Raw genomic sequence first — 11,543 nt, forward strand, 5'->3', positions numbered from 1 at the left:
GCCTGGGCGACAGAGCGAGACTCCGTCTCAAAACAAAAAAAAAAAGAAAAATAGAAGGATTCATAGATATAAATAGACAACAGAGGACAGAGAAGCATAAGATAGATATAGATGGATGAAAGATAAACGATAGATGATAGACCTAGATAGATAATAGATAAATGATTGACATACTAGACAGATGAGCATGCACAGAATGTAGGCAAGGAATGTTACTATGCCCTGGGGCTCACAATGGTGGACAGACTTTATGCTTCTAGGCCAAAAGGGCCAAGCAGAAGAAACAATAACCCAGACCCACAGAGGGTAGGTAGCTGGAGGGAGAGCACTGCAGGTACCCTGCAGGCAGGTAGCCAGGGAGATAAATACATTCCACCCTCTAATCCCTCACCTGTGTCTCTCATTGGCCAAACCCAAGTGGAAGGCAGAGAGTAAGGAAACCCATTGATGCCATCTACCTGGGTCATTCTCCCAGAGCACAGAAAAGAGTGGAGGAAGATGAGTGCAGATCTGGAGGCAAAACGCAGACACTCAGTTGTTTATCATTGTCCTCTCAGTCAAGAAACCAACTAGGATGTCAATTCCAAAGTCCCCAACCCTTCCCAACTTCAGCATGCCAGTGAAATCACATACATATGAATCTTCGAATCTCATTAGTTAATTTTCCCCAATCACCAATACAGGCTTCCTAGTCGTCAACCTAACATCCTTCCTGCAGTCATTCCAGGGAGCTCCCAGTGTGGATGAGTCTCATATGTGTTTACAAATAAGTCAGCTCCACGAGGTACGAAAGTGGGTTCCCCCTGTGGGACACTCTTCTTCAATATTCTGTTGACATAAAGCCAAGGTTGCATGATAGAGTGGACAAAGTGGGTAGGGAGAATGACTTTCTCTGCATTTGTACAGCAGTTGGGAAGAAGAATACTCAAACTTGCTTAAGCCCCAACAGATATTTTATTTTTTATTCCCAAGAATCTACTCATGCATAAAGCTAGATGGACTCCTCCTGGACCAATGATTCGAGTGCAAGGAATTTATTCACAAGATCATTCCAGAAAGCTCTAGTAGGATTGAGGAAGAGTAGGTTGCTGCTGTGGGCAACTGGGGCTTAATCCCAAAGAGCATCCTTTGGGAGACTCTGCGGATCATATCCATGAATTCCCCCAGACAGTGGTGATGAAACTGGGGTATTTATCCACCATCTCTCATTCATCCCTCATATGTTGAGGGTTGCTCCTGCCCCACACAAGAGGAAGTCCCCAGGTGGAGAGTCTCAGGTGTTCGCAGTCAGATGCTGTAAGCAAGCACTAGAATGGTAAGTTCCAAGGGGATACAGGGGTGCACTCCCCATACATCCCCCAACTAGCCTGAAATTCCACAAAAGCAGAGACTGGGCCTATATAATTCACCATTTTATTCTCAACAACTTGTCCGGGAGTTGGCACACAGTAGGTGCCCAATAAAGGTTAGAGGGTAAGGGAATAAACATAAAGTTGAGACAAACATAAAAGAGACTCTTTCATCTTCAAAGACTTAGCCTAAAGGGGGTGGGGGAGGAGTAAATATTTATTAGAAGCTTCCACAGAATTCATGCTTCTGCAAACCTGATTGCCCCTAAATTTAGCACACCAGTAGTTCCAAAGAAAAGACTTTAAGACACGCTTTAAGAAAACAACAGGTGTGATTCTGCCTCCCATGTGACAATTGGCAGTATCTGGAGATATGTTATATTGGTTGTCACAACTGGGAAAGGGGTGCTGCTGGTAGCTAATGGGTAGGGACCAGAGATGCTGTTAAATATCCTACATTGCACAGGACAGCTCCCCAAAGCAAAGAATGATTTGTCCCCAAATGTCAATAATGCTGAAATTAAGAAACCTTAGGTTAGAGAGTGGATACATGAACCAATTGGAGTCAACAGAAAAATCAACCACAAGGTCGAGTGCAGTGACTCATGCCTGTAATCCCAGCACTTTGGGAGGCCAAGGTGGATGGATCATCCAAGGTCAGGAGTTCGAGACCAGCCTGGCCAACATGGTGAAACCCTGTCTGTACTAAAAATACAAACATTAACCAGGCATGGAAGCAGGCACCTGTAATCCCAGCTACTCAGGAGGCTGAGGCAGGAGAATTGCTTGAACCCAGGAGGCGGGGGTTGCAGTGAGCTGAGATTGTGCCATTGCACTCCAGCCTGGGTGATAAGAACAAGACTCTATCTCAAAAAAACAGGAAGAAAGTAACTAAAAGAAAAATCAATCACAATACTAGAAGTTTCTCTCTCCCCTGGAAAGAGCAATATGGCACCTATTTTGATAACACAGAGAGAGGGCTGGAGCTGTGTGATGTAGGGAAGAGAGGTTGTACTTGGTGCCATGTGGAGGATGTAGATGAAACTGATGCCCAGAGAAAGTTGTAGAGACGAAGAGAAACTGAGCCATTGTTGACCACATTTCAGCCACTAGATCAAATCTCCCCTGAAGTTGGTCCTTTTAATTTATATAAGCTAATAAACCCCTTTCTTGTTTAAGCCAGTAGGCTTTTGTGTCATTTGCAACCAGGAGCACTCCAACTGACAGAATCAACGAACACTAAATCCTATCCTCCTTTCCTGAAGACACCAGTGTAAACAGAACCTTGTCTTGGAGCACGATTGGTTGTGAGAAACAGAGACCCACCGAAGCTGGCACAAGTAAAGAAGTATTTATTACATGGGTCCAAGGTTATCTCCAAAACCCAAAGGAGCATGAAGTAAAAGTGAAATTCATGTAGAACCATCATCAGACACTTAGAAAGTAATTAATAAATACCTGTTGATCTCAATGGAATGAACACTCATTTAACTGGAATTGATACTGCATTGGGAGCTGAGATAAACCCCCAGCCCTCAAAGAGCCATTTGAGCTCTCATTTCTGATTCTCCCTGAATATTAGCTTCATTCTTCTGCCCTCTTTGCTCATCTGTTTGCCCACCACCTCGAATTGGCCACTGATATTTCTAAATCTAATTGTGACCTTAAGAGCTCCACCAACTGACCAGTTTCTTAGCCTCTCCATTAAAAAAGGTTCTCGAGCAAAATAATCTGATTGGCTCAACTTAAGTCAGGTGACCACCACTGATCCAACTGGTAGTCATCTGCCAAAAGAGGAAGCATAAGTAGACTGACAAGTCAAATGTATTTACCCCAAGATGGGAACTCAAGTTAGCGCTGGGTGGGGGAGATAGAAGTCCCACTGCCACCACTCCTCACCTTACCTAGACACAGACCAACAACACTGAGTGTTAACTATTCCTTTATTAGGTGGTGGGGGGAGTGGGGGCTGTACAATGCAAGGTTTGGGAATTCAGCTACACAGGGATCGTGACCAGAAGCCATATTACAAAAATAGTCTAAAAATACTTATATTCTGCCATGAGGCTGGGCCAGGGGATTACCAGGAAGAGGAAGTACCACTCAGGCAGCTCCTCCTCTTCTTGTAGTCCCACATTTACAGGGAGACAAAGGAATGCACACATCTCCCCTGGCTCCCACTTCCCACCAGCAGCCCCCTAGTTCCGAAAGGGGTGGCCAAGGGTGGGGCTGGCACAGAGGGAGTTGGCAGTGGGCCCTTCCCCAGCAAGGCTATGGAACACGTCCCATCTGGAATGCAGTGAAGTGAGGGAGGTGGGGTGGGGAGGAGGCTCCCAACTCTCCCCCAACCCCTGGCCCCAGTGGGTGTGCCCAAGGGTGCCTCCTTGGTACATACCTGGGTCGTGTACTCGGTACATGGATCCCAGTCATGCCTGTATACTAGGTACACAGAATCCAGCTTGGCCGAAATGGGCCCACAGACTCAGCCCCACGGGGGCACTGGGGGGTTCCCAGGGGAAGGGAGCATCTCCATATATATATTTTGTAAAAAATAATAATAATAAGTTTGTTTAAATGAATTTGTTTCTATACAAAATGTAAAAAAAAAAAAAGAAAAAGAAAAATAATAATATTCATTCATGTCAGAATGTAAGGAAATGAGAGGCCAGAAGGAGAGAGAAAGGAATGAGGGAAGAGAGAAGTGGGGAAGGAGATCCCAGACTCTTCACAAGACTGAGAGGGTGGGTGGTAGCTCCTACCCATTATAAATAAAGGAAGACTGAAGCCCTGGGCTGATGACCTATCTTGGTCACACTGCAAGGCAAGGATGCAGGAGGGTTGGTGAAGAGAGAAGAGGATGAAAAAGACTAAAAGGAAGGAAGAGACAGAGAAAGAAAGGAGGCAGGATGGGGGTCTCTTTAGCACCCCCAAGATCTAAGAACTGACGAGCATCTCAGGCCAACACTTGCCTCTTGGGGGTGACTTCTGGCTGGGGCCCCAGCTGGGTCTGGGCCTGAGCAAGGGAGCTAGGAACAGACAAGGGAAGTGGCTGGGCAGGCAGTGCCCCAGTGGCGGTGGCCATGGCCCCGGTGGCAGTGGCTGGGCTGGGCGTGGATTCGGACCAGTCTGAGAGGGAGGGTGGTGAGGGGCTGGCCCAGTGCTCAGGGGATTCAGGGGATGGGGTCAGGTAAGGGTGCTCACTGGGAACCCGCAGGAAGCGGGCTTTTGGGGGGCTGCTGTGTGCCCCAGCCGCCGGGTACTCCTCGCCATGTCCTGGGACTGCCAGGTAAGGCGGGGGCCGCTCCTGCGGGGAGACGGGGGTCCCTGGGTTGAGCAGCTGGGGTCCCGGAGCCAGTGGCAGCAGGAATGAGGGGCCTGGCGGGGCAGGTGGGGGCAGCCGGGCCCAGTCGAGGGGGACAGCCACAGGGTTCAGCAGGCCCAGGCTGAGTACACATCCTCCAGGGGGCTGGCGACCTAGACCCGCCCGGCCTGGGCCACCAAGCTGTGCCAGAGATACTGCAGTGGCAGTGGCAGCTGCATAGGGCCCCTCAAGGGGGAAGCCACTAGGGGAAGCAGGGGGCCCACCGAAAGGCCGTGGGGAGTCCAGCGAGTCCACGGGCGACAGCGTGACCGAGCTGTCAGCCAGGGGGCCCGGGCAGGCCAGCGTCAGCTTCTTGCCCCGCCCCCGGGGCCCCTGCGGCCCCAGCCCCGCCTTCCCAGGGGGCCTCCTGCTCTTCTTGGACCCCGACTGTGTCGCTTTGAGGCCGGGGAGGAAGGCCCCTGGAGGACAGAGCAGAGGCCCCAGGCCGTGGGTACCGGGGGGGCTGCGGGGCCCACTGGGTTGATCCAGCAAGCGCACGATGTCCTGGTGCAGTCTCTCCTGGGCTACATCCCGCGGCAGCCTGTCCAGGTGGTCGGTGATCTCACGGTTGGCAAAGTGGTCCAACAGCAGCTTGGCAGCCTCGTAGCTGCCCTCGCGGGCGGCCAGGAACAGAGGGGTCTCCTCCTGGGGGGCCAGAACCCACAGAGGTCAGCGAAACCCCGGCTAAGAGTAGCAAAGTCTTCCAGCCTCTTGGGGGAGCCCGAGAGCTATGAGTTTGCACACTGGAGTTTGACAGACCTGGGTTAAATCCCGGCTGCGCTGGGGGAGCGTGGACAAGTTCTTTCCTCTAAACCACATTCATCCATCACCTACTAAGTGCCAGGGGTCAAGGCCAGGATTGGGGTGAGTTAAGCAAGGTACTCACCTTAGGCATAACTTTTTTTTTTTTTTTTTTGACAGAGTCTCGCTGTGTGGCCCAGGCTGGAGGGCAGTGGCGCCATCTTGGTTCACTGCAACCTCAGCCTTCCGGGTTCAAGCGATTCTCCTCTGTCAGCCTCCTGAGCAGCTGGGATTACAGGTGTGCACCACCACACCCAGCTAATTTTTGTATTTTTAGTAGAGACAGGGGTTTACTATATTGGCCAGACTGTCTCGAACTCCTGTCCTCAAGTATTCCAACCATCTCGACCTCCCAAAGTGCTGGGATTATAAGCGTGAACCACCACACCCAGCCATTAGGCACAAAATTTAAGGGGCCACCAAAAACTTTAGTTACCAAAGTAAATTATATTTTAATGCAATGTTTGGGGTTTTGTTTTGTTTTTTGAGACAGAGTCTCACTCTGATGCCCAGGCTGGAGTGCAGTGGCACCGTACCAGTGCTGACCCCCAGCGGACCAAGGGCTGAGGCTCACCTTGCTATCCTGCATGTCCTTATTGGCTCCATTTTTGAGCAGGGCCAAAGTGGCTTCCACGTTGTTCACAGCTGCAGCCCAGTGTAAGGCTGATTTCCCTGGAGGATGAAGGGGAGAGAGGTCAGGACCAGGCTTCTGTCCCGGGGCCCCCATGTCAGGGAGGCAGAAATTGTCTAGAATGTGGCCTAGGGGTAGAGGAGGCAGGCTCGCCATGAATATCCAAGTACTTGTGTCTGGATCTATGTATGTGCAAATCTGCAAAATGACTCTTTCTGTGCAATGGGGAAGTACTGTGTGTGTGTGTGTGTGTGTGTGTGCACGTGCATGACTGTCTATACACAGGGGGTGCTGTGTGGAGCTCCTTCAGTTGAACCTAGGGTTGTGATGTCCAATACAGTAGCCAGTCACATATGGTTCTTATTTATCCATTTATTTATTTTTGAAGCAGTGTCTTGTTCTGTCACCCAGGCTGGAGTCCATTGGCACAATCTTAGTCCACTGCAACCTCCACCTTCTGGGCTCAAGCGATTTTCCCTCCTCAGCCTCCCTAATAGCTGGGACTACAGGCATGTACCACCATGCCCAGCTAATTTTTTGTATTTTTGATAGAGATAGAGTTCCACTATGTGGAACCATATTTGAGCCCAAACTGGTCTCAAACTCCTAACCTCAAGTGATCCACCAGCCTTGGCCTCCCAAAGTGCTGGGATTACAGGCATGAGCCACTGTGCCCAATCTACATGTGGTTCTTTAGATTTAAATCTAATAAAATAGGTGCCAGGACCATTCGATGGGGAAAGAATGGTCTCAACTAATGGTGCTGGAACAACTGAATATTCACATCCAAAGAATGAAGTTGGACCCCTACCTCACACTTTATACAAAACTTAACTCAAAATGGATCAGAAACCTAAATATAAGAGCTCCAACTATAGAACTAAACATCTAGAAGAAAACATAAAGAGTAAATCTTCATGACCTTGAATTAGGCCAAGATTCTTAGATGTAACACCAAAACCACAAATAACAATAACAACTACAAAATAGATAAATTGGACATGATCAAAATTGAAACTTTTGGCCAGGCACAGTGGCTCACGCCTGTAATCTCAACACTTTGGGAGGCCAAGGTGGGAGTATTGCTTAAGGCCAGGAATTTGAGATCTGCCTGGGGAACAAAGTGAGACCCCATCTCCACAAAAAAATTTGAGAATTACCCAGGTGTGCTGGCACACACCTGTAATATCAGCTACTCAGGAGGGTGGGATGGGAGGATTACTTGAGCCTGGGAGTTTGAGGCTGCAGTGAGCCATAATCACACCACTGAACTTCAACCTGAGTGACAGAGTGATACCCTATCTGTAACAATTTAAAAAAAAAGTCCATCAATACAATGGGGTATTATTCAGCTGAACTATGCTTCAACATGGGTGAACCTTGAGAACATAATGCTAACTGAAAAAAAGGCAGACAAAAATGACCACATATCATATGATTACATTTATATGAAATGTCCAGAACAGGCAAATCCATGGAGAGAAAAAGCAAATCACTGGTTGCACAGGGCTGGACAGATGAGGGGCTTGGAAGATGATGGCCAAGTGGTGAGAATTTCTTTTTCAGGTGATGAAATGTTCTAAAATTGATTGTGGTAATAGTTGTACGACTCTGACTGTACTAAGAGCCATTGAATTGTACATTTTAAATGGGTGAATTGTATGGCATGTGAATCATATCTCAATAAAGGTGTTTTTTGGTTTTTGGTTTTTTTTTTTCTCTTTTTTTCTTTTTTGAGACGGAGTCTCGCTCTGTCACCCAGGCTGGAGTGCTGTGGCCGGATCTCAGCTCACTGCAAGCTCTGCCTCCCGGGTTCACGCCATTCTCCTGCCTCAGCCTCCCGGGTTGCTGGGACTACAGGCGCCGCCACCTCGCCCGGCTAGTTTTTTGTAGTTTTTAGAAGAGACGGGGTTTCACCGTGTTAGCCAGGATGGTCTCGATCTCCTGACCTCGTGATCTGCCCGCCTCGGCCTCCCAAAGTGCTGGGATTACAGGCTTGAGCCACCGCGCCCGGCTTTTCTTTTTTTTTTTTAAAGGCTGGGCGCAGTGGCTCATGCCTGTAACCCCAGTGCTTTGGGAGGCCAAGACAGGCAGATCACCTGAGGTCAGGAGTTCGAGGCCAGCCTGGCCAACATTGCGAAACCCTGTCTCTACTAAAAATACAAAAAAAATAGCCAGGCATGGTAGCGGGTGCCTCTAGTCCCAGACACTAGGGAGGCTGAGACAGGAGAATCACTGGAACTCGGGTAGTGGAGGTGGCCGTGAGCCAAGATCACACCACTGCACTCCAGCCTAAACAACAAGAGCGAGACTCTGTCTCAAAAAAAAAAAAGGCAACACAAGGAGAAAAAGAATTAAATGAACTAAAACATTTAGTTCTTCATTTGCCCCAGCAACATTTCAAGTCACCACATGTGGCCAGTGGCTACCATATTGGACAACGCAGAGAATAATTCCCTCATCACAGAAAGTCCTATTGGCCAGCTCTGCCCTGAAGCCGTGGTTCTCAACTGGGAGAAACTCCCCAACCCCGGCCCCCAGGGCATTTGGCAATGTCTGGAGACTTTTTTTTTTTTTTTTTTTTAGACAGAGTCTCTCCCCCAGGCTGGAGTGCAGTGGCACAATCATGGCTTACAGCCTCAACCTCCTGGGCTCAAATGACCTTCCCACCTCAGTTTTCCGAGTAGTTAGGGCCACATGTATGCACCACTGCATGTGGCTAATCTTTTAAAAAATTTTTGTAAAACCCACTATGTTGCCCAGTCTGGTCTCAAACTCCTGGCCTCAAGCCATCCTCCTGCCTCTGCCTCCCAGTGTTGGGATCACAGGCATGAGCCACCACACATGGCCAGATGTGCACGTTTATTATAATAACTTCCAGCAGGTAGAAGTAGAGTGTGTCTGTCTAACAAAGCAGGTGAAAATGAAGTGTCCGGGGAAAGGCACCTTTTTCTAAATCCCTGAGGCACCCTAAGGACTAGTGGTGACCCCGCATGACCCTGCAGGCTTCGTGAAGCCTGGTTATGTGTGCATCAGCTTCAGTGATTGGGTCTCAACATAGGTATGAGTTTGCACCAACATGACCCTCAGGGCCCAGGTGACACTAACCCAGCCTAGACTTGATTCCTCTGCCAACCTACCAAGCTCATCCACAGCATTGACATCAGCATGGCTGGCGATAAGCTCTTCCACCATGCCCTCTACTGCCAGGCGGGCCGCCAGGATCAGTGCTGTTGAGCCATCCGCCATGCGGGCATCCAAGTCTGTAGAGCGGTTTCGGATGAGAATCTAGGACAGAGTGGATGCAGCAGGAGGAGTCATGGCAGGAACAGAGGAATCAAGAGCACTGCTAAGTCCCATGAAGTCTCCAGTCCCCACACCCCAACCTCTGAAATTGCTGAGATTCGGAGAGCAGCTGCTTGACAGATACCGTACTCCCATATATCCCCATTTTCCAAATGAGAAAAAATGAGCTCTGAAAGGCAGAACTGGGGCCAAATCCAGGTAAGTCTAATGCCTGCCCCAGCTCTGAAGTCCAGAGGGTGTGCCTGTCTCACCTGGAAGACACCCTGGGCATCAGCTGTGACAGCTGTGTGCAGGGGAGTGCGGCCTGAGTGGTCCTGCGCATTGGTGTCTGCCCCAGCATCCAGCAGCCGCTTGGCCGCATCAGCACGGGCATAACGGGCAGCCAGGTGCAAAGCAGTCTCGCCAGTACGGTCTGTCCGTGCCCCAAGCTGAGCCCCCTGGCAGATCAGGTCGGAGATGATGCTAGCTGATGTGTCATCTGCCTCATCCTCTTCAGTTGGCATCGGCTCCAGGGCCCCCCCACAGAAGGAAGCCAGCATTAGCGGGGTGAAGCCATCTGCGGGGACAGGAGCGTGTACGCAGGAAGGTAAACATAGGGCCTTTTCCAGGAAATGTTATCAAGGGCACCCCATTAGGAGCTAATGGGACACATGGAAGAATGCGGATTGGCAGATCCTCCCGTCTGCACACCCACACCCAGGATGAGGATTCGTGGGCATGTGATTTATCACAGAATGACTCCTAGGGTGCAGGGAACACAGGACAAGGGACTCTGGGAGTCAAGCAAGTGTGCAACCTCCAGTAAATTCCCATAGGGTTATTCCATCCTGATCCTGCAGAGGGACTCTGGAACATGCGTTGTACCCCAGAGTTCTAATCCAGCTCAAGGTAAAGAAACCATCCCCCTCATACTCGTGCACCCACTGGTTAGGAGCTGTCCCTTTCTGCCAATTCATTTGAGTATTTTAAAAGGAAAAAAAAAAAAAAAAGAGCTGACCCCAGGGACATAAAATCCCAGGCACTTCAGGCCCCAGTAGCCAGAGGGACTTCAAAAGAGAGCCATGAGTACAGGCCATTTGGAGCAAAAGCAAAATGAAGCTAAGGCAGGAATGCCCTGGAACATAGCAAAGATGGATCTGAGAGGATCAAACAACATAGTCTGCTACACTGCACACACTGTACACAAGCACTTGTCCTCGTTTTTCTTAGGGAGCCACTTGCATCCAGTTCTCCATTCTCAAGTCCTGGGTAGAGACACACCTCCCCGCACCCCCTCCTACTCCCACTGGCTCAAGGACAGGTAAAGGAATCAGGCTTGGTCAATTTGCATATTCCAGCCCCCTGGTCATACTGATTGGCTCAAGGATGAGCAGATGACCCTAGTCTGTCCAATCAGAATGCATCCTGAGACTTTTGCTGGCACATTAGGAAGGTTTTGTAAGACTGGAGACAAAGAGTAGAGAGGGTAAAACTGAGTCCTGGATCCTAATGTGCCACTTTTAGTTACATGAGTCGATAAATCCCTTGTTTTACTTAAGCTAGTTTGAGTTAGACCTTTGTCACTTCCAACCAAGAGTGTTGCTGAACACACACCCTTCACAGAAGCTTAGAGACTCCACCAGTTCTCCCCAAAACACAGACTCAGAAATAACCTCTTCCAGGTATGATGGGTGAGGAGCATCCCTTTGGGAGGGGCACTGTCACTCACCTGGGCCACGCACATTGACATCCATGCCATCAGCATCTGCGTCGCCCTGTGGTGGTGTCAGTGCCATGGCTGGTGCCACGCGAATGTCAGCAGCAACCAGATGGTGTTGAGTCCACTGACGGCAATCCACAGCCTCCTCAGCCCCCATGCCCGGCTCCTCTACCTGGAGGGGCGGGCACCCGGAATCTTAGATCTCACCCTTTGGCGCTGGGGAGAGCTGCTGCTAGGGATGGGGCTGAGCGTTCCTACAGGTTTCTCTTTAGGAGATACACATAGAGCCCTGGGAAATCATTTACCATCTGCTTGGTTTTTTGTTTGTTTGTTTTTGAGGCAGAGTCTCGCTCTGTCGCCCAGGCTGGAGTGCAGTGGCATGATCTTGGCTCACTG

The 11,543-nt window shown here is 49.7% G+C and overlaps 1 protein-coding gene across 1 annotated transcript in view; it reads right to left on the bottom strand.

Annotated features, from left to right (window-relative positions):
* Positions 1–3,274: 3,274 nt before the first annotated feature.
* The window catches only part of NOTCH3 (notch 3), an 89,934-nt gene continuing 81,665 nt past the window's right edge, over positions 3,275–11,543 (bottom strand). The window contains exons 29-33 of the mRNA XM_011953405.1: positions 11,157–11,319; positions 9,700–10,004; positions 9,283–9,430; positions 6,086–6,183; positions 3,275–5,355 (exon numbers count right to left, since the gene is read on the bottom strand). Of these exons, the coding sequence (XP_011808795.1) occupies positions 4,303–5,355; positions 6,086–6,183; positions 9,283–9,430; positions 9,700–10,004; positions 11,157–11,319 (1,767 nt within the window). The 3' untranslated portion in view covers positions 3,275–4,302. The remainder of the gene's footprint in view (positions 5,356–6,085; positions 6,184–9,282; positions 9,431–9,699; positions 10,005–11,156; positions 11,320–11,543) is intronic.

This window comes from Colobus angolensis, unplaced genomic scaffold, assembly GCF_000951035.1.
Source record: "Colobus angolensis palliatus isolate OR3802 unplaced genomic scaffold, Cang.pa_1.0 Scaffold36, whole genome shotgun sequence".
Lineage (NCBI taxonomy): Eukaryota > Metazoa > Chordata > Mammalia > Primates > Cercopithecidae > Colobus > Colobus angolensis.